The sequence below is a fragment of the Seriola aureovittata genome, chromosome 20 (genome assembly GCF_021018895.1).
Source record: "Seriola aureovittata isolate HTS-2021-v1 ecotype China chromosome 20, ASM2101889v1, whole genome shotgun sequence".
Taxonomy (NCBI): Eukaryota; Metazoa; Chordata; class Actinopteri; order Carangiformes; family Carangidae; genus Seriola; species Seriola aureovittata.
In genome coordinates this window covers 16280595-16302928 of record NC_079383.1, presented here as the reverse complement: position 1 = coordinate 16302928, position 22334 = coordinate 16280595, and the positions used below count along the sequence as shown (strand labels likewise).

The 22334-nt window shown below is 40.7% G+C and overlaps 1 protein-coding gene across 2 annotated transcripts in view; it reads right to left on the bottom strand.

The window, feature by feature from the left end:
• Positions 1-22334, bottom strand: part of plxdc2b (plexin domain containing 2b) — a 94600-nt gene that overhangs the window by 7964 nt on the left and 64302 nt on the right. For both annotated transcript variants that reach the window (XM_056363657.1, XM_056363658.1), the window contains 7 exons: positions 18293-18411; positions 17267-17366; positions 12307-12402; positions 12025-12106; positions 6624-6684; positions 6258-6411; positions 1129-1167 (listed from right to left, as the gene is read on the bottom strand). In XM_056363657.1, the coding sequence (XP_056219632.1) occupies positions 1129-1167; positions 6258-6411; positions 6624-6684; positions 12025-12106; positions 12307-12402; positions 17267-17366; positions 18293-18411 (651 nt within the window). The remainder of the gene's footprint in view (positions 1-1128; positions 1168-6257; positions 6412-6623; positions 6685-12024; positions 12107-12306; positions 12403-17266; positions 17367-18292; positions 18412-22334) is intronic.

Genomic DNA, 22334 nt, shown 5'->3' with positions numbered 1-22334 from the left:
ATATTAGAAACTAAAACATTGTGTTGCTTAGCACAGCTGAAAACACTGCATTTTGGTGGTTAGGCTATACAATCACTGTGAAATTAATGTTGAGGCTCTGACTGTAATTGCTGTAAACTAGCTAAGCCACAGTGTAAGTGCAAGAGGAGTATTGTGCTGTGGCCAGGATGAATATTGGATGTAACTTTTTCACTCATTTACAGATTTGCACCTCCAAAAGTGTTACAGCCACATCGTGCTAGAAAAGCATTAAATCCATCCAGGCAGCACAAAATATACAGAAAAAACTGTTATAGTGGCCAGTGGCTGTCACTATTCTTAAAAATGGTCTTTGATCCAATTTAAACTTTTAGTGCTCACTTTTAAAGCACTGCATGCCCGGGCTCCACAGTATATTACAGACCTTGTGCACCTCCCCTCGAACTCTATCCAGGGTTTTCTAGGTGAACCTCGGACTTGTCTCAAGGTGATTGTGCCTTCCAGTCGGCAGCTCCTAAGCTCTGGAATAGCTTCTCATTAAACCTGTGGTCTTAGGAGTCTATGGACTATTTTACAAAGCAAACACAAAAACATAGCTAAGCTATAATATATACAATTTTATAAATATGTAGTTATTTAGCTGAACATTCAGAAGAGTTTAAAAGGCCACTGTATCTCTTATGTTTTACAGCTACTGTCTTTTCTACTTCTGTCTTACATATATCAATGTCTCACTGAAGAAAAGTTGCATCTATGGCTCTCCTTTATGTTGCCTTTGTGACTCTATGTAAACATTTTAAAATAAAGCTTAACTTACAGCAACTTTAATGCAAATTTGGGCACATAGCCTCTACTCTCCCTGCCTTTCCTCACACAGGTCCAGATACTATAATTGATCGCTGCAACCCACAGAGGACAGTTAATCATCACAGTCGGCTGCTGGATAAAGTTTATCAGCTGATGGAGCCACATGTCCTCTGAAAAGATCAAAAAGCAATCAGGGACCAATACCTTAGTGGTGAAACCAAAAGAGGATGCAGACACACAAACACACGCAGCCATGACAGCAAGAGGGAGTAAAAGGCACAGTTCAGCGGCAGTAATGGAAACAAAAGTTATTTGCCACAGCAGTGAAAGACTGGGACCTACCCTGGTTGTCTCTGAGATGCAGAGCGATCTTTGTGTCATCTGTGTGGAGACAAAGAAAGAAAAAAACATGAGCATCAGACATAATCAATATTTCTCTTTGTAGTTTATTTTTGATGCGCTGACAATATAAACAACCCCCCCAAAGGTCCCCAGATGAAATTAGGCTTCTTTCATTAGTGAAGCATTTCCTTTCAAGATGAAATTTACTATACTTAAGATCTGATTAAAAATTAATGTTTTGAATATAATGGTTCAGCATGCATAATTCAACACATAAAAGCAGTCTGGGGTTAACTATACATGCGAAATATGGAAATGTAGCGTGACCCACTTCTCCTCCAAGGGTAGCAGGCATTTACACACACCGTAGGATTCACATTATGTAAATTCAGCACATACACCACCAGATATATTTCACTGAATGATTTAATTCAAAAGGATTTTCTGGTGCAGTTTTCAAAAAAGTGAATGCAGCCACAGTTTGGGGTCCGAAAATGAATCATTAAATGAGATATAGTACTGTGAGCGACCGCACAAAATTTAGTCCAAGTCAATACCACACCGTAGTGAGGGTCATGAGTATGGATCAGCATCGCTGCTCAAGGAAAAGAAGCATTTAAATCTGTTTTACCAGTGTGTCTATCTGTATCTGGATTTTGGATATTTGGATTTATACTGGAAGTGAACAGAATCCATCTAGAATGCTTAATGTTGAATTGTACTTCTGCCATCCAGACCTTCAAAAACAGAAAATGTATTTATAAATAAAAAGTTATGTAACTGGAGATTATGTAAATAATGGAACCAGGCCCAGATGAATTTAAAGTTGGTCTAAAAGGTATTGAAGAGAATTGACCAGAGAATTTTTGTCTAGGATGGAGATGGGACATAGAAGACTTCATGTGTTTCCATGGAAATTAAGTGAAATTAATGACCCTATAACTGAGTAGTATTACTACTAATTTATTTATTTTTTACATTCTCAAATCCATATCTCAGTGGATTATGGATAATGTTCAGAGCAAAGTCTAGTAAAGTCTGCCAGTGTAATGCAACACCACCACAAACTACATCTTCCAAACTGGCCATAAAGTTGAATCGACACTTCTCTGAAACAGTTTTACCACAAACTGAACATTATAAACTTCATGAATATTTATTGCAGAACTGATGTATTAAACTGAATTAACTTTAGCAAACTAATAAACTGGTAACTGGGTGTATTTCCTCTGAAGCAGGCGTATGAAGTTCAGTCCAATGAGTGGAAAAGGACATCTGAAGTTTCAGTGTTGGGTCTTCCCCCCCACCCACACAGATACATAACTCTTTTCCAGTTTGCCTTTTTTTTATTTGAATTTTCTTGTCCAGCTGCAGGTTGCCAACAGTAGCGTGAACCACCCAGCCTGCACTCTAACCTGACCGTTGACCCCTGCAGCTGAGGAGACTGGGGAATGTTGGGAAACTGATCCTCTGTACATGTCAGACAGTCAGAAGAGTTTCTCCGTGTTGACTATGCAACAAATACCTCAACATGACCGCTTTGACCTCCTTGATACTAACACACACACAGATCAGAGACATTTTATTCCCCTGCTCGTCTGTTCGTCCTCTCACCACGCCCTGGTTTGATCTGGAGGACGACTCATCATGTTTTGCCTCACAGCTGGACAGTTTTCACAGCCCTCCCTGAACTCACTGCACCCATCCATCAACACAGCCGCCCGTCAAGCGCGACCAACTGCACTGGAGTGTCCATTTAAACTCAGCCCCCGCAATGGAGGTGCAATAGAGAAAAAGTTGGCTACTGCCTCAGTTAGTTATAAAAGTAAATGCCTTTCTGTGAAGATGAAATAATGGAAAGCTCAGGCCTGAATTGAAGAAGCTTTATAAAGCTCAACAATAGAGGAAGAATAACATCAACCAGATAGGAGCAGTGTGGAAGAATACTGCAGACGCCGCACTCTTGCACTTTTTAAAACTTGAGATTTAATAAGTAAGTACGCAATTTTAAAGGCACTTTTCATAAGAGTATAATTGCAAAGTGTTTCACGGAAAGACTTAAAGCAATAGGGTAAAAAGCAAGAGATTGAAGAGATGGACCGGTCGAGAACAACAGGGACACACACTGTACAAACTAAAGAAAAAAAAAAATCTCATCAAGAAATTGCCAGAGGAAACAAGTTAGTTTTAATATCCTTTAAAGAATGTGCACATACGGCTTTTCAAAGACTTTGAAGGAGCCTGTTCCAAAGTCAAGGGACTACAACCCAAAAGCACCGTCCCCTTCAAGTTTCTGTTTTGAATTCAGAACAGCCAAGGTCAAAGTCTTGATCTTAGAAGCCTCGACCGTGGAAGAGTTAAAAGTCCTTTAAGGGGGCTTCAACATGGATTGTTTGCAATGTGTCCTGAGCCAAAACATGAACTGATATACTTTGCTCCAACCATCACAACCACAGACTGAGCTCTAGTTCCATTCCCACACCCCTTTAAGGATTAAGTCTGGTGATATTCTGTGTTCTCTGCTGATCATACTAACGACTGTCCTTGTATCCCAAGCCTGATGTATGTTATGTTATGTTCCTTTTTGCCATAGAGCTCCATTGTTGCACAAAAATAAAGAACAACACCAGCGTATCCCTCACATCATAAACAAACAATGAAGGACATTGTAGCCTAACACTTGCACGTATTTATGCATTTTGTTAGTATGTTTTTATTGTATACTGCATGCTTCTTACTTAATTTTAAGCAAGCCAAAGACATTTTTTGATGAGAAGCATAATATCTCTGAGACTGAATATATTAAATCTGTCAGATACACTGAAGCGACACTGAAATATAGCTGCTCTGCATAGATGGGGTTTCATGTTCTTACAAGGATGCAGTAAATTCACTCATCCAAGGATAAAAGTGGATGTCTGACATGACTGGTTGCCCGGGACAACACAAACACAACCACAAGACTCAGTGGAAAAGACACGGCTTACAGTACAGTGTGTGCTTTTAGTATTGATTATATTAAATAATGTGTAATACGGATGTTGCCACAGTGACGTGATGTTACCTGAATCGTCTGTATTATGTTTTTGATACAACAGCATCACATCTGGAGCTGATTGACATTAATTGCCTGTTTCATTAAACAAAGTGCTCAAAAGCCATAAAAAGGGAAATGAGCTGAAAATTGGCACAATAAATTCAGCCAGCTCATAGCTTTCACTTCTCTAGAGACAGAAAAAAAATAGAAAAATAGAAGTAAACAAACTATGGAGGACACCTTGGCATTTTCCTATCATCAGCAAAAGAATGATGTCTGCTCCTTTTCAAAGGGGGTTTGCATGAGATAAATCTGAGATTATGTTGCAGCGTGGTTTGGGTTAGTCACCTGCTGGGGTGCAGTTAATCATGTGCTCAATACTTGACACCGCAATATCAAAAGAGCATGACTTGTCTGACCTTTGCTGTGTTATACTGTAAGGAAGAGAAACCGAACACTTTCCACATAATTAGGAAGAAGAAGGGGAAGCACATGATGATTGACGTATGAAATATTTTACCTTTAGGTGCATATCTAAGAATATTCAATGTTTCCTTCTCATGCAAGATTTGTAATCAGATTTGGGGAATCTGTGGGTTTTAATTTCTGGAGTTAGCATTATTTAATATTTTTGTTGTTGTCAGCAAACCAACACGGCATTATGCCTATTGTGTTTTGCAAGGTTAACGTTTTATTATAAGTTTGCTGTATTGAATGTCGTCAAGTCTGTCCTGTACTATGAGCTCACCAAGGAAAGCGCCCTACAACATTTATTGTCATGATAATTAAGCTAACAATATCTCTCAATACAGTCCAAAGCCCAGTGGTTCCTAGTGTAGATGCAAATATTCAAACACACGTCACAAATACAGAGTTTTATGTTTAAAAAGAAAAGCTAATACATTCCTAGAAGCACTGCAGCTTTTCTAAAACATTACTCAAACAGGAGCCATCATTGGCTTGGTTGGAACTATTTTCAGCTGCGGATTAACTCGAATATGTTGCTCAACTGAGTATTTACAGCAACAGGACAGTGTAACCTATGTACGACTGACTCAAAATAAACTACAGTGCCCATGTTTATCATGTACAAGGAACAGTTGTGTATCTTTTAATCTGTGACTTGGTGGAAGTGACTTTTTCTATGTCCAGTTTACTGCTAAACAAACTAGTTCATATACTAACTGTCTGAGGCTAATGTGTTGCTAATACAACATTTTTAACAACTTAAAATACTGTTGGGTTAACTAGTATGTATTTTACTTTTGCTGTGGTATGTTGCACTTCATGTACCCACTCTCCTTTCTCCAAAAAGACACTGTCATGGGACCCGACTTGAAAAGAAACCTCAAATGTAAAATAAGACCTTGAAAGAGAGACAGAGTCAGGTAATCACAATGAGCAGCTTTCAGAAAGCATCGGTATCTGGATCAGATCGAGCCAATTTCACTAAACTCTGAAATTATTGTACTTTCCACTTACTGAGACAAAAGCCAGCACTCTGTCTGATTTGCTATTAAATATTTAGCTCTCAAAAATGAAAATTGGCCTTCTGATCCAACTATTGAATGCAATGCCACATAGTTAACCTAAAAACTGGTCAAGGAGAATAACAGTACAACGAGAATACTTTTAAAATGTCAACAGATCCATCATCAGAAAAGTACGTCTTTAGGAATATAACTTTTCTGAAAACAAAGATTGATGGCGAGCCAGCACAGCTGAATGACATGATCACAGGCTTGTGTGGGTGCATCTATTTTGGACTGGAGAGATTTGTCCTAATTCAATCTGTATTGTTTAAAAGTTGGTACAACCACAGCTGCTGTGCCTTGCTCCGCTGCCTGCCATCTGGAATGAATTTTTTTTATCTTAAGTGGAGAGCAAGACAGACGCATTCTCCAAAAGAGAGAAGTGTCTTGTGCGTGTTGTATAAGAGGAAACGCGTCAATACCAATAAAGAACAGTTCCAGCAAATGCACTTCATTTAACATCCTGCCAGTACAGAACATCCATCACCAGCCGAGAGAAAGCTCTGGGTCCTGTCACAATCTGCACCGTGGCCTTGTTCGAGCTCTGTTTTCTACTTTACCTTCAGTGGGGACACTGGTGGGAGGGTGGGAGGTGGAGGGCATGTCCCTGCCCGCAGTGGCCTCTTTGCTCCTGGATGTTGTTTTGGCAACAACGGTGGTGGTGAAGGGATAGAGGTACGTTGTGTCAATGATGTCACACATCTTGTCCTTGGTCTGAAAGATGACAAATGTTGTCATGGCTGTGTGCACTCAAAAACAAAAACTAATGTGTGAGAGAGGATGTAAGAGTGTTCCTCTATTACACTACTGCAAAAAGCATTCATCATCCAGGAAGCTCCAAACACGCACGCACGCACGCACGCACGCACGCACGCACGCACACACACACACGGCTGGTCATCACATGTGTTTATCTTAACGCTCACTTCATCTGGGCAGCTGTTATCCACCCAATCCTGCCGATGGCGGTCAAAGCCACTGGAACATCTGGGGGCAGATGGGAACAACTGTCAGTCAAAAGCCGAATCTGGAGCTGATGTTTGGTCATAAACTAGAGTCTCGGACAAATAATTCTGACCCCATGAAAAGTTTAAGGGTCACCAAAGTTCATTACAATTCATCCTTCCAGGGGAACATTGATGTCAAATGGGAAATTTCACAGCAATCCCTCCATCCATATGTTGTTTAGTGATGTCACTATCACAAATGTCAGCCTCATGGTATCACTGATCCTCTGGGAACATGAATGCGTGCACCAGAACCGTCCATGCAATAGTTGTTGCTACAGCTGCAATAAATTATTTTAATTGTTGATTCAACTATATGTCAAGTATATTTTTCTATCAAATATTTGGTCTATAAAGCCACAGAAAAGGCCTGTCACCATTTCTCAGAGCCCAAGGTGACATTTCCAACCCTCTTGTTTTGTCTGACCAACAGTTTAAAACCTGAATATATCTCATTTACAATCAGATAGGAAAACACAGCACATCCTCACACTGGAAAAGATGGGACCAGTGAATTTTTTTGGCATTTTGCTTGACAATTATTATTATCAAGCAAAATCGCTGCAGGGTAATTTTCTGTCAAACAGTTGTAGCTGTAGTTGTTGAGATATTTCAATCAAACTGGTGAACCAGCAAAACGAATGGGCATTTTCATCCCAATATTCACACCATTAACACAGCTAACAAAGAATGGTCCCAACTGAAGGGACTGTTAGTCTGTGATATGGGCCAAGCTCTAAAAATGTCAGATCATCACACATTGCCCATGATACAACCGAGAGTATCTTTTTGCGAGACCATCCTTGCCTGGTAAACCTCCAAGTCTCCACACACAAAATTTTAAATGCAGGGTTACTTTTCAAAAAGTTTCTTTTTGGGCGAAGGGTTTTATTCAACAGTGGTCAGCTGAGAGGTGAAACAAAGGGGAAAGAGAGAGAGAGAGCGGGAATGACATGCAACAAAAGTCCCTCACTGTAATCAAAACCAGGATGCTGCTATCACAGTATCTGGTGTGCATTATAAGCACTAGGTAATTAGGATGACCCTAATACAGGCTTTCTGTTAAAAAATCTGAAGTCACAAGCTGAAGCTGTGATTTTCTAAAACTTTAGGAAGTTCCTCCAGAGCCACAGAGCCACATCATACAACTGTTTTCACAAGCTTAGTGGTACTTCTCATGACAAGTAAACTGATCCCGATGTGTTAAAAATTTGTCAAGTGCCCCTTTAACAAATGTGAAGTGTAATTTCATCCAAACATCTGCTCCTCCCACTCCCCGCCTGCCTCTGAGGAGTGTAAGGAGGGAGCGGCTGTGCGCAGTATGAAGATGTAGGATATGTGTGTGGGAAGTTCAGTGGGTCATGGGGCCTTTGGATAAAGGGTGCTGTTGAGTCGACTGTGTATCGTGGCCAGAGACTTCTAATAACCTCAAAAGGCAGACAGTAATCGAGGCGGCAGCCACTAATCCTCCATGCTGTAAACGGATCAAAATTAAAACTAGCCCACTGGTGAACTCACCATTGTTCTGTATGTCTAGGCCCTTTGCCACAAACAGTATCCTGTCTGGAAGGACAAGTTAGTATGCAAAGCAGGAAACCCACTCACACTCTGTTCTGTCGAATAAAGTGAATTTTAAAAGCTTTGGCAGTCTATAAATCATTCCTCGCTGCGAGAGGGAGATGTATAGGATAATGCACACACATAAAAACAAGCTATGACTGACTCACAATGTGCTCTGTGCTGCAAGGACAATATGAGTCCAGAAGAGTTTTAGCCATCTCCAGTAGGCCTCATTTCTCTGGAGAACATATTGTTATGGTAATGACTTTATGTGAAGGAGTCCATTTTCATCTTTCTACCTCTCTAATCATCCCATTCCTTTTATTCCCCCCCCCCCCAAAAAATCCAGCCTCATCTGTTCAATCAGGCGAGACAGATTCCTCTGCTTAATCCTCCACTTTTCCCCGACTGCTCTCCCCCCAAGAGGGAGGTGAGGGAAGCAGAATGAGACGCAATATTACGGATAGGTTCTGGTCTAACCTGTCCCTGTTGGGAGCTTGTGTTTTGTTTTCCTCTCAATGGCATCCATCTCAGCGATTTGCTATAATGCAGTGAGCCACAGTGCTTTTAATTAGAAATGGGTTGAGGGGCTTCATTTGAATATAAATGAACCCATGAGGGAGAATATTTCTCTTCGGGTTTCCCACGTGCACAGCAGGATGGATGGAGTGCATTACTGGGTTTCAGTCCCACTTCATGAGACGCCACCAAGACAAATAAGCAGTTCTTTGCATTGTTTGCAGTGGCGAAAAGTAACCTCCTATCCTTAGTATCGTATTGTACTTTAAGTTATAATCCCCAATTTTTATCTTCATACTATCTATTGATTTTCATTCTGCACAACTCTCCATATTAATTCACTGCTGATGCAAAATCATCAACCCTCCTGCTGCAGCTTCGCACTAAAAAGAATTCAGTTGGCAAAACACTGAATGGCTTTTATTGTGAAGCTGTCATGAAACAAGACAACGGTCATTTATGACTTTTTTTTTTTTTTTTTTGTCAGCATGTAATTTTTTCAAGCCAGTAATGGGATGAGATGGAGCAGCCATCGTGAGCTGTTGGATGAAGGATTTTGAACAGGTGGACGGAGGCTGCACACCTCCGACTCCTCAGCAAGATAACCAGCTGCTGTGCGCTCAAACTACTCACGTCATGTGTGGCATGAAATCAGATCGCAGTTGTAATTACTTTTGACTGACGGCGGCACCGTAAACAGATGCACCAGTTGCTCTTCTGTTTTTCTGACAAAGCAGCTGCTCAGGTAGCACTTCCTGTTGTAATAAACTGCACCTGCTGCTGCTAAATCAACTAAATCAACCAAATCTCCTTTTCATCACGTTATTTCAGTCTGAAATGGAGTCATGCAAGATTTACTTTCTTATTCTAATAAATCTGGTGCAGTAAGAAATATTGCTACTTGTTTTCAAAGTAAACCAACTTGTTTCAAAATGTTTCTGCCTTATACTTTCTTGTTTCAAGATAAAGACTAATTTCTAGAACATTTCTAAAACAAGTCGATTTAAATTAAAAACTGGTTGAAATTTTCTTATTTATCTTCAAAATCTGTTTTTTACGACTCATTTATAGACAGAATAAACTGCCCAGCTACAACAAATATGCTTCTTACACATTAATGCCCCAGTGATAATAATCCTATAAATTATACAACACTATGAAATGGGGCCAAACAGCATAATTTTTACTTTATGTACATTTTGCCGAGAATATTTCTGTATTTCTATTTCAATAAGACTTTGAATGCAGAACTTTTAGATGTAACAAAGTATTTTACATAGTTGTATTCCTACATTTCCATAAGTAAAGGATCTGAATACTTCTCCCACCCCTGCTAGATATGCAGATCTGTGAGCCTGTGATTACGCCATTCCTCAACATAAAGGATGCAATAACACTTTGCTGGGAGACTAAGACATATCAAAACTCAATATTCAACAGCCATTCATTTGCCATGAGATGCAATGGTGATGCTCACCAGCTGTGTATTTTAGGTAAACAAATCCCTGCTTTTCCTCCTTACACATCAGTGTTAGGCTGAACAGGCACTTATGGCGCACTGTGGGTCCACATGGATGTCTGTCATGCTTTATTAACCCGACTCAGCGCGGGCTGCACACACACACACACACACACACACACACATCAGCCATAGCAAAGTGATTCAGTTCAGAACTTAGCATGAGAGAGGCGCTGTGCTCTCACCTTCCCAGCGCTTCACTGAGAGAAGTTCATTAGGATTGTTCTCTTTAAATGTCAGCGCCTTTCATTAACCCCGGAGCCAACGGGGCCGCCACGGTTTTTAATTAGCGCGTGTTTAAAGCATGTTTGCCTTTTTCAAAGGAAGTGTCTGAAGGATACAAAGGGCAGAGCGACGCTGAACAGTCAGATATTAACACTGTTAGAAAGCTAATTAAAACGCAGCTTAATGAGATCAGTGCTACAGGCGTACAGTATCTCACCACAGCGTCCATGAATCGCTGTGAGGAAAAACACGTCTTCATGTCGCTGCGCCGTAAATTAGTTCGTCTCTGTCAAAGGAAGAGGAATTTAAGATGCAGAGCAGAGGGAAAGTCAAACCCAAAACCCCGTGTAAGTCCTAAATAACTAATCTCTACGGACAGAGCAGGAGTGCTGCACATTTCTCCAGTCAACCATGTTACTCACAGAATGACTGATGAGTCCAAAATAAAAGAGTGGCAGATTAATATTTGATGCAAACGGCGTCCAAAATGCAACGACAGCCTACAAAGAGAAGGGATAATGGCTACCCCGAGTCACTCTGAATAAACCCAGACAACAACCTCCCAAGAAACATTTTCAGCAAATTCAGGGGTAGACATTTATCAGCACAGTAAACATCTGTTGGCTTGCAAGTTGAGACTTTCTTAACTTGTATGGATGATAACACAGCTCTGCTATCTCTCCATAATTTTCCCCCTCTCTGCCTCTTTAATTCAAACTGTTCTACCCAACGAAACAAAACCCACCACAGTTCACATTTCAGCTTTCAGGAAATTCTAGGGAGGAACACTAACACTTCTTTAGCAGCTCAAATATTTACTTTTGTTTGAAGTGCAGGGAGACAGGAAGGATAAGATAAAAGGGAGACCAGAGGTTGACAGAACAGGTGTGCGTTGAATGAATGTTAGAATAAGCCGCTGTAGAGTCTAAATAGTACAGCTACTACTTTCCCATTCACTGGATAGATTTCTATTACGATGGCAATAGAGGAAAAAACCTTTTAGGTTTCCTGATCCCATATAGAAAAATGATTTTTTCATCATCATACTGTATGTATGAGATGTCTGCAGATGGTCTGCAGACCCCAGCAGGATGTTGTTTCAACTGAAAACATCCAAAACTATGACCCGAACCTTCACCTTGACAAAAGCAAGATACTTAAAATTTGAAGTGTTAATCCTGAGTGTTTCTGTGGGAGTGGACACCCTGGAGTAAGACAGTGCCAGTCAAGGACACAAGAAATCCAGCTGCCTCTAGGTTTTCTTTCTTTTTGTTTTACATATCTGTAAACTGCATATCATTCATTCTTGGAGTGTTTGCCAGACAAAACAAGTCACCTGAAGATGTCATGTTGGGCTCTGGAAAAGTGTCATGGACAGTTTATCACTATTTTTTCACTATGCAGATTAGTCAATAATGACAATAATCGTTAGTTAGAGTGTGTTAGAGAGAGAGAGATGTGAAAGGAGTTGAAGGTGAAAGTGTCCAGAGATCAGACCTGTTGAGGCGATGACACCAGCTACAGTTGAAGTTGATCTGTGAGGAGATGCAGGTGCTGCAGCTGGTGAACTGGAGACAGGCTGCAGAGGACAAAGATCAAAACAGGTCAAATTTCTGTCAAACATGTTACGCACTCAATAATGCAATTGACATACAGCCGAGGTCCTGTCCACTGGAAAAGTCTCATAATGATAGAGAACTGATCGAATAACACTAAGATCCCTATACTGTGGACTGTGTTGCGACTGTGCCAATAGCTATTACAATAAATTCTCCTTACTGGGTAAAGGCATCATTTCCACGGCTGTGGAATTGGTGATCTTTGTCTTCGTCAGCTCCACGCGGTGGTATTCGTAAATTGTCCTCCGCCTCACGTCTATATTTTGGAGAAAGAAGGGGGCAGAGTGAGAGAGCGAACAAACCGTCACAAATCTTCCACCCAGAGATAAAAACTGGGACAAGTGGTCCCTGAAGAAAGCGGAAAGAGAGCGGGAGGCAGAATCAGGTCATGTGGGATGCTACCACAGCACTTATTTCTCCCCTCTCTTTGTGCCCAAGTGTCAGCCTATGACTTGGCAATGGACGGTGGCAATTTCCCCTGGGAGCTGATATCAATCAGCCCCTGTTGAAAGGCAGCCTTTTCAGTCATCTGTAACAGCAAGTCATCAGCCGGGGTAAGATGGAGCGATTGATTAGATACATCATTGACTCTTATTGCGTTCTGGCCCTCATATGGGCCAGTGTAAAATGGGCTGCTTGCTTTTGCTGGCCATGCATCTTCACTGCCATCAGTGGAAATGGAAAAAGAGGAGGATGAAATACATCCTTTGTTAAAGTCAAAAAGGGTCTTCCAGTGCAGAATATTTTAACAGATCTGATAATAACTCCTCTGTGCTGTTGATATAGTGGTTAATTTAAACTCTAATTGGATTTTTATGTGACTTTCTATGCAGGAGTTCCAAAAATGAATCCGTAAATCTGTGGAATAAAAGACTGTGTTGCACTGCAATGTGCAGCGTGACATTGCTCAATACATGACATCTCTTATAGCACTTGTATTTGCTCGACCAATGAGCTACAAAATTGAAATTCAACACACCAGACTATGGCTGTGTAACATATACACCAAGCAGTGACTTTCAAGTCTCATTCATCACTTAATATTACCATCTGGTGAAACAGTTTCAAAGTTAAAGGAACAGTCTCACATTTTGGACAAGAAGATCAACACCACTTTCACGTCTTTCCGTTAAATATGAAGCTACAGCAAGGAGAAGGTTAACTAAGCTTAGCATGTGTCCAAAAGTCAAAAGGTACCCTTAAAGCCCTCTAACACGTTATATCTCGATTAATCTGCAGAAAATCTGAAGCATAAAAATATCAAGTTGCGGTTTTACAGGGGACTTTGTGCTGGACTTTACGCTAAGAGTGGAATCAGTCTTTAACTATTCTGGGTAAGAAAGAGAATAAGAGTTTACAGATATCAAATTACTCCTTTAAAACAATCCAGGGTTACTTTTTTGCCTGATTGATTAATTTTTGGTCTAGGAATTGTTGACCAAGCTGGCTCCAGTGTTGTTCTTCTCATATGATGGGATGTTGTTTCCTTGCAGACCTGCTGGGTTTGATTACACACAGGACAACTGATCAAAGCAGAAGATGTGAGCCAGCTCAGTCTAACCTCAGAACAAGACCACCCTTCCTTCCCCTCATCTCCTCCCCTGGTGACTGGCTTCCTCTTGCCTCTAGAAAAAGGATTATCAGGTGCCTAATGACATGGTGGGGGCCAGAGGAAGGTCAGTTCCCCAGCCTAAGGCTGCTCATGTGTGGGCAGACTGTGCAGACTCGCTGCCCTCTGGTTGTTAGGTGGAAGGAAGCTGCAAATCAGATCCAACATAACCGAGTCTCAGCCACAACAACAGGTAATGAGGATTTAGTTACTTTCCACTGATACTATCAAACAGAAGCAGGATTTGCAAAAGTGTGTCATCAATTACGCACCACAGGGTGAGTTAACCTATATCATAACATCATACCCAGAGAAGATCCAGTGCCGCCGTCCTTAGCATGTATGATGTTTATTAAGAAACAGTATTTCATTCATATTTTCTTTGATGAGATCACAACAACAGGCTGCCTCTTATTGCCTATTCATTCAAATCAAAGAGCTGCATGACATATGATGTCAAGCCACTGAGCTGAACATTGATTGTGAAATAATGGCGGGCTCACGCTCTCCTCTCATCAGACAGCACTCTTTGTACTTTTACATTGAAATTTTTCAATGTGTTCAATCGACCTTTTTCACCTCATGATTACACTCTTGGCTCTTTGATATCTCCAATATATTAAATCACAATGTCTCTTCTTAAGCAGAGCTCAGCCATAAACGAAATTAAATTATTGAGCATTAAGCCCTAAAACCTAAAAAGAAAAACAACCATATATCATACATTTATAATTAACAGCGCCAGTCTTGGCACCATCCTGAGAATAAAGATTGTTAATCCAAATAAAGCAAGAAGATATGAAAAAGTGTTTTGGCTTTAGTTTGAGAATAACTCACTGTGACTGATAATGTACAATCTAGCCTGGGGAAAGTAAATTAAAGCCTGGGTCTTCACACATGGTTGTACCTGACCTGTTAATTACACACCCCAGCCACAAATCTTCTCCGTCATCTCTGTCTTTACTGGATGTGCTGGGGGCATGCTCTTTCTAGAGGCAGTGTAAAATGTTTTATTTGAGCTTTTAATCCAAGGCAAAGCTACAGTGGGGTTAAAAAATGACCCTCTGGTTGCCATGGTTGCCATGCAGTAATTGGCTGCAGAGACACTTCACAGAGTTGGAACACTTCTTCATGGTAGAGCCTGTAGCGGTCATTGGTTTCCTGTCTACTTTTTCCGCTGTTAGGATTCAGGCTTAACATATCTTAAAATACCAACATGGCAAAACTTTAATTCTTTACTTATTTTTTAGCTGAATAATATTCCTCTACAAGAACTGTCCCCTCAGCACCATCTTCACCTACATTTCTTCTGTATATGCTGAGTGCAAGAACAAAGGGGGATTTAAGGTCACACATTATAAACTGAACCTACTGCCTGTGGGATCAGATGAACTGCTTATGGAGAACTGAGCAGGAATGGCATCCTGAAAACTCCTGATTCTTGCTTTTTCTAAAGGTTAATCCCTCTCCATCTATGAATACTCTCCCATTAAAGGGCCCTTCTCCGATATTTGTATCAATATGATGACCATCGTTATGAAAAAAAACCTCTGATCTTGCTCACAGCGCGTTTGCTTTCTCCACAAGCTCTTGCCAACAGTTCATGGGCCACATCAATCCCTCTGGACTGACAGGTGCAGGATGCAAATGTTGCCCTTTTCTTTCAGATGCTGATATGAACCTGTGCTCTTCACAAATATCACCTGCTTGTTGCACCGTGAGAAAATAAAGACTTGTTTGTATTAACCGTTACAAGAGTTTGATTATGTTTATTGAGAGATTGTCCAATCATAGCTACGAAACCATGACGAGGCACAGCAGGTTTATTAGGCTTTAGATTAGCAGTGTGCATGTGGCTGAAGTAAAGATGATACTGAATTTGAGGAGTGTTGTCTATTTATTTTTTAGCCTTTTCGAAACCTAAAATATAACTGATTAAATAGTGTGTTTGTTTAGCTCTAACAAAAGCTGCAATTGTTAGCGTGTCTGGGTAACTAACCTACTACCTACAGCAGTAAGTGTAGATGTTTTCCTGGATGTATTCACTCCAGAAACCCTGGCCAGCATTAACCACGATAGCTTTATGTCTGCCAGACACTTTGGTTTGTTCGGTCAGTTCAGTTTTCCTAAGAGAGAAAAGGCTTTTATAATGAGGACTGTTTAAGTGAAGACATATGGTTTGAAACTATGAACAAGAATATAAGATGAACAGCTAATTGGGGTTATCAGATGGTGAGGATGATGACTGGGACCTGTTAGCTATAGCCTCAGTCTTTTAGCACGATGTCATGAACGTAGCCATCAAGTGCATATTTAAGACCCTTGACCGGCGTGGAAACAGTAACTCAAGAGAGTCTCACTTAGTGAACAGTTAGTTACCAAGCAATCTCCACAAATGTTCACACTTTTAGTTTAATGTGACACATAAATGAGGTCAAGACAGTCATTGTATTAACTTTTTGTGTCCGAAGATGTTCAGTTTTCGCTGCTTGATCTCTCCCCGAATATGATTTTAGGTGCGATTAGCGTTATAGTTTCTTGAGAAGTAGAATCAGAGCTGTGATCATTTCAGATGGATTATCAGAGCAGAGAAAAGGTCTGACAGAAGAGGAGCACGTGCACTCCTCAGAGACATCATTCATGTTCGACACAACACCTCAGTCTCAACCCGCTTTTATTCGAGATTTCGTCACTCCACAGCCAAGCAGCGGCACACACTGGTTTCATCATGCTGTGTCGGCGGCATCAAAGCCAGCTTGGTTTATGAAGTCTAGGCGGACTGTGCTAACAGGTTCAATATACAATCTCTCAGTGCCAACTGCAGCTTTCTAAAAGAGATTTTGTAGAAAAGGCCTTCAGATAATGTCAGATACCAGTCTAAATAATCTGGAGAGTTGTTTTACTCTTTAAGCCAACTAAAAAAAACATACTACAAATAAGATAAAGATGCCATGTGAAGGACGAAAAGAGAATAAAAGAAATTAACTTTGACAAATAAATACTATCCAACTTAACGTACCTAATCAAAACTGTTTAAATTTTACTGAATAATTCATATTTGTCATCTCATTATTGTGGCAGGCTTTGAATCAGAGCCCGTGGAAGATGGAGAGTCTGACTGTGGGTACAAAGGTTTTATGTGTTTCTCCTTTGCTCACATTTGCTTTAAATTTAATGGGCCTGAATTGCGGTAACTCAAAAGCAAATAGGACAGGCAGATCTGGAGCTGTGCCCAAATCTCTGCACGATGCCCACTGAGAGAGATGGACCGGTGCCGGAGCAGAGGTGGTGACAGTCTTACTACAGCCCCAGGTGCACTGCTTCTTCATGTGAAAAAATCCAAAGCATGACAGACCTATTGTGCCTACTGATGGTTGCTAAGCTATGATTGGACGACTGCTGTTCTATTTCTTAGTTTTTTAAAACAGTCTGCAATTGGATTAACTGAGAATATCTTCTTCTGGACCAGTGAGTGCTAAAAGCTAGAAGAGCGTGTTTGCTGGAGACTCACTGGGTATCTGTTGGATCTTGTGGACCACCACAAAGGCATCAGACAGGCCCACCTTCACAGGGTGATTGACAGAGCTGATCTGTGACACCTCAACAGGGATCTGAAATAGAAGAAGGGAAAATCAATTACGAGGACCACGACGATCTGTCTGGGACAGGCTGAAAAATAGAAACAGGCCACACCATTCTGACAGCACCACCGATTCTGCCATTTATTACGATCTCCCATAGCAACCTGCTGAGGCATCATGCATCCTCAGTAAGCATGAGGCTATCTTTGGTGTACAGAATAAACATTGCTCACTGAAATCAAAAATATACTTAAACCCATTAGTATAAACCCATTATTTTGTTGCGTTGCCAACACTCACTTCAGTATAATGACCCGAGTGAAAACATGCGAAAATGGGGCAAGACATTTTAAAAAGTCAGACAGAATTAGAAACAGAAAAGGGAAGCAGATTGTAAGATGTGTGGGACTGGGGAGAAGTGGAAAGTGAGTCATGTTTTCTTTTGCCTGTACATACAGTACTATGATGATTTAAAAATGTTCCTTTTCTATGAAATGTCTCAGTAAAGCCTGAATAATTCTAGTGTAGTTAGAGTTGTTTTATTGTAATGTAGCTGGTTAATTCCGATGAGTTTAAGTTTGCTAACTTTGTCTCGACAGCCTGGAAAAGACGCCAAGAACAGATTATTTAATCATTATTTGCTCTGGTTTCTTCAGTGTTATATAGTAGCTGTTTTTGTCAGTGATTTATGAACTTTGCTGCACACAATAAAAGTCTGAAGATTTGGTTGTTATAGTTAGTTTCAGTATTTTTGGATGTGTTTTGTAGTTTGAAAATGCATATGTATGTGTACGCTCAAGTTCTGGCTTATAATGTATGCAGGGTGGGCACAGTGTGAAAATCAGACAGAGGCACGGACACAAAGTAAGAAATACACACAGTTAGTCAATGACAGACTGAAGACAGACTTTTTTCAGTAGGTGTAAAGAGAACTGGTTGGATTAATCAGTCCCGACCTCTTTGTATGCGAAGACGATCCTGCCAGTGTTGTGCAGCGTGGCCTGGAAGGTGAAACTCCCCAGGTTGTAATTATCCTGTAGGTGGACGTGGTCCCACTGCACCACCAGAGCAGTACCTAGAGCCAGAACCACAGAAAATAAACACACACAGTTTAGTACTACATGTCAGACAACAAAGAATCACAAAAAGGAGAACAGACAGTGGCAATGATAGCTTCTGTCTCCATATAGCTGACACTTTTTATTTTTTTAACACTGACTTGTTTTTCACTGTTTTTGAAACGCTATCTCTGGTGTCTCAGATCTAGCGTGAAATGAACCGCTGACCGGGCAAAGACTCTGAATAAGAAGACATCAATGTAACAATCATGTTCGTAAGGTGATATGTTTTTGAAGGATTATTTCCTGACAGAGACTTCACTTCCCCCTGTGGGTGTGAGGTGATTGACACCGACGGAGTGTGAGCATTTATTTGAAAACACTCCACTGGAACGAGATGAAACAGCCATAAAACTGAAACCTTTGACAAAACCAAATCAAGGCGTGGTGGTTACTCTGGCGCATTCTGTAGTTGTGGCAATTTTCACAACAGTGAAAAGTTTTCCATACTGTACAAAAGCGAGTGACAGCGCCGTGAATGACTTCTTCTGAAGGTATAGGAATGACACAGGATAAAAGCTATCACCACCAGGGATGAATTAAAGCAGCAGGGCAACACTGACACCAACGTAAAGGCTCAATCCACCTATTTACATTTACAAGGATATGTTTTCTCATCTCTAGTGGTATCTAGTCATGCATATAGATAATGTTGTTATTTGCTCTGAAACTTATTTCTTCAAGTTTCCTCTGTCGCCAAACGTGGTTTCTTGCCAGGAGCAGGTGGTGGTGATTGTTGTTTGACAAGAGCTTCTGCCATTGTTGTCTTTATGATACAAGAGGTTATAATACGCCTTCTGAGCAGCGCTACGTCCTCAGGGCAGATTGGAGGGTACAGTGAGTCGCTATCAGAAAGCGATGAGTCGGTGCTGGAGCTAGCTGGTTAGTGTGCTAACTTCCTTAGAGGAAAAGATGTGATAGAGACAAGAGTTAACATTGGTGTTGCTTTCCCCAGCTGGAGAAGCTCTTGGTGAGGAAAGGAATGAAGTTTGATGCTGAGCTTGCAACGTTTCTTCTAGACTGGTAAGTAAACAGCTGTTAATGCTAATGTTAGCTATGTAGCAAAAACAAAATTTACAAATAGCTCCTTTAAATTGTCCTTATATCTGCTTATGACTGCATTACAGTGTGTTATGAACCATCGTCAAATGTTTATTGTTTTTATAAATTAAAAAAAGGGGGGGGGTTCTTTAAAGATGTAGCATCACAGATACAAATCGGGAACGCTGGACTGCTTCTTAAAGGCAGACAGGCTATTTATCCCACTTGACCGCATCAAGTCAAGTGATCATTAGCTGCTGCCTTCATTTGGGGGATGTACTAAATTAGCACCAGACTTCAGCTCTACCCTCCAGACAGCAGGCCTCACATTACTTTTAACACTATTTTGATTTACCGTGGACTCTGGAGAACCTATTGATGTGAAAGCCATTCCCCCTTCAGAGCTCGTCATTTGGCTGTGCACCAGGGCAATAAAGGTTTGTTAACACAACTAATCAATTTTTCCGTCACACAGCCGGAGCTCTTCCACCCAAAGTAAAGACCAGAATTTAGCCTCTCTGCTGACAATTTGGAGAGCACAGGCGTCTGCTTGTACAGGAAACCCCATAATAAATTACATGTGGCATGTGTAGCAGCCTCTGGCACTGGACATGCATGTTTCATGTGTTAAAGGAGGAGGTTAAACATGTAAGGGTCTGATATGGTGCTGATATTTAATATCATCTGACTAATATCACAAATTGGAAACTGCAGTGTCAAGGTCAGCAGTTTAAGGCGCACCATTTTCTGAGTGCTGAAACACTTCACAACTCTATAATTGGGGAAATGGGGGAAAAAAAGTACTGAAGAGTTGCTGTGTAATGCACTAGAGAAGAAGGAGTTTAGAAGAAAGGCAGTGAATAACAGAGAGAGGACAGAGCGCTAAATTGCTGCTAACTTATGGCACAGCGGACTTACCCAGTCAGCAGAAGTTAAGCCTAATATAAGTCTGCTTAAAATGCATTGAGTTCAGGAGTTGAGGCTGCCATGCTATCTGGGGCTTCCTGGCTAAAAATACAGAGTGGGAGAGAAGGCGTGGAGGGAGTACACACTGGCCTTGTTTCTAATTCCACTTACAAGCTTAACATGCCATGTGAACTCATAACAAACAAAACAAATCCTGTGCTATTACGCCAGCACACCCTCGGCCTGGTGAGGTAATTATTACTGTGGTTTACATCTCATCCATTTTTTTAAAGGTTATTTCACTCTGTGCTAAGACTTATATTATTTTTTTTTTTTTTCATATTTTATTAAATTTGCCTTTGTACTTCTTGATATTGTAAATGTTTTTACGTCTCCTAATGTATAAAAACTAATTTCTGATGAACCATAGGCCTTTTTCACAGCAGAAATTTTGACTTGTCATTGTAAGAAAGCACAGCCGGAACAAAAGCCATTCACACTTATTATTTCAAGTGTCTCCAAAGTGTATCAAGACAAAATCCAGTTGAGATTTAAGACACTTTCATTTACATGTTGCTACATTTATGCACTTTCTTTGTCCAGATCACAAATCTGATTAACCTGTTTTCTATATGCAAATCGAGGACAATGAAACGTTTCCACCTTTTTAACATCTGGCTTGTAAATTTTTACTATTTATACCTGTGACACATCAAGATGTCTCCTGTGACACCTGTTGGTAGTCTTTACCATCTTGAGTCAGCCTTGTGTATGTTTGATCCTTCTGGGTCTGAAATAGTGCTTGTAACATTGCACTTTTCTTAATCTAGTGAAGAAGATATTTTAACCAGAGCTGCTGACAACACACTGAATAATGGATTAATAAATACCTTTCTCATTCTATGAAAATATGAAAATAAATTAAAGCAGAATTCTATAGTTGTGTTAAAATCCCAAAGTGTCACATATGTTTTACAGCTTGTCAGTGGTATTTTTACCACAGAGCTGTCACGAGAGCCCGCTGGCAACAACAGTCAAACTCACGGTCTGTCAGGTGCTGAAACACTTCAGGACTCTATAATTGTGCGCTATCAAACTTCAGGAGAGTTTTAAGATAGTACTTCAGAAAAGTCTTGTCCTAACCAATCATGCGGTCTTTATTTAGCAGATTATAATTAAAAAAAAAAAAAAAAACAGAAGTAAAAGTTCTGTTTTTGTGAAAATTGAACGACAAAGCTTCACACTGTCGCTGTGAAGTTTCACACAACTCCCACCACCCTGTTTGTGTAACGAGAACAAACAATACGTCTCTGCTGTGAACGCCTCATCAAACTGCTCACAGTCTGATGGAAAGAAGAACTGACTCTCCCATAGCACAGCAGACCATACAGTTCTTGTGCTGTATTGGCAGTACATTGACTGATGGACAGTGTTTTGAGGAGCAGCCCGGATGAGAATCGATTGACTGCCAGTTTGGTTAAAGCCTGATGAGCTCCACTGCAGAAGGTCACACAGTTGGTCCATCACTCTGCTGCAGAGGTATTAGATGGCGATGACTGACGTGATGGATAACAACCATCACATATGGCAAAGGGCAGGTACACAGACTGAGGAAGGGCATCAATTTAGTATAAAATGAGTAACTGGAATTTAGGGGAATGTCACAGAGGTCACAGAGGGTGTCATAAAAACAAGCCGGCTAGTGCCATTAGCAGTTCATTTTCAGCAGCTCTAAAGCCTGAGGACATATGCAGAGGCCAGAGACTGTTTGTAAAGTCACTCAAAGCAACACCCGCCCCAATAAGTTGTCATGAAGAAGGAAATTGCTAAAGAGACCAAAACAATTTTTGTACCAGGCTGTAAACATGTTTATTATGGCTGTAAATTTGGCCATTTTAACATGAGTCAATGGGGGTTGAGCCTAAAGTGGCCA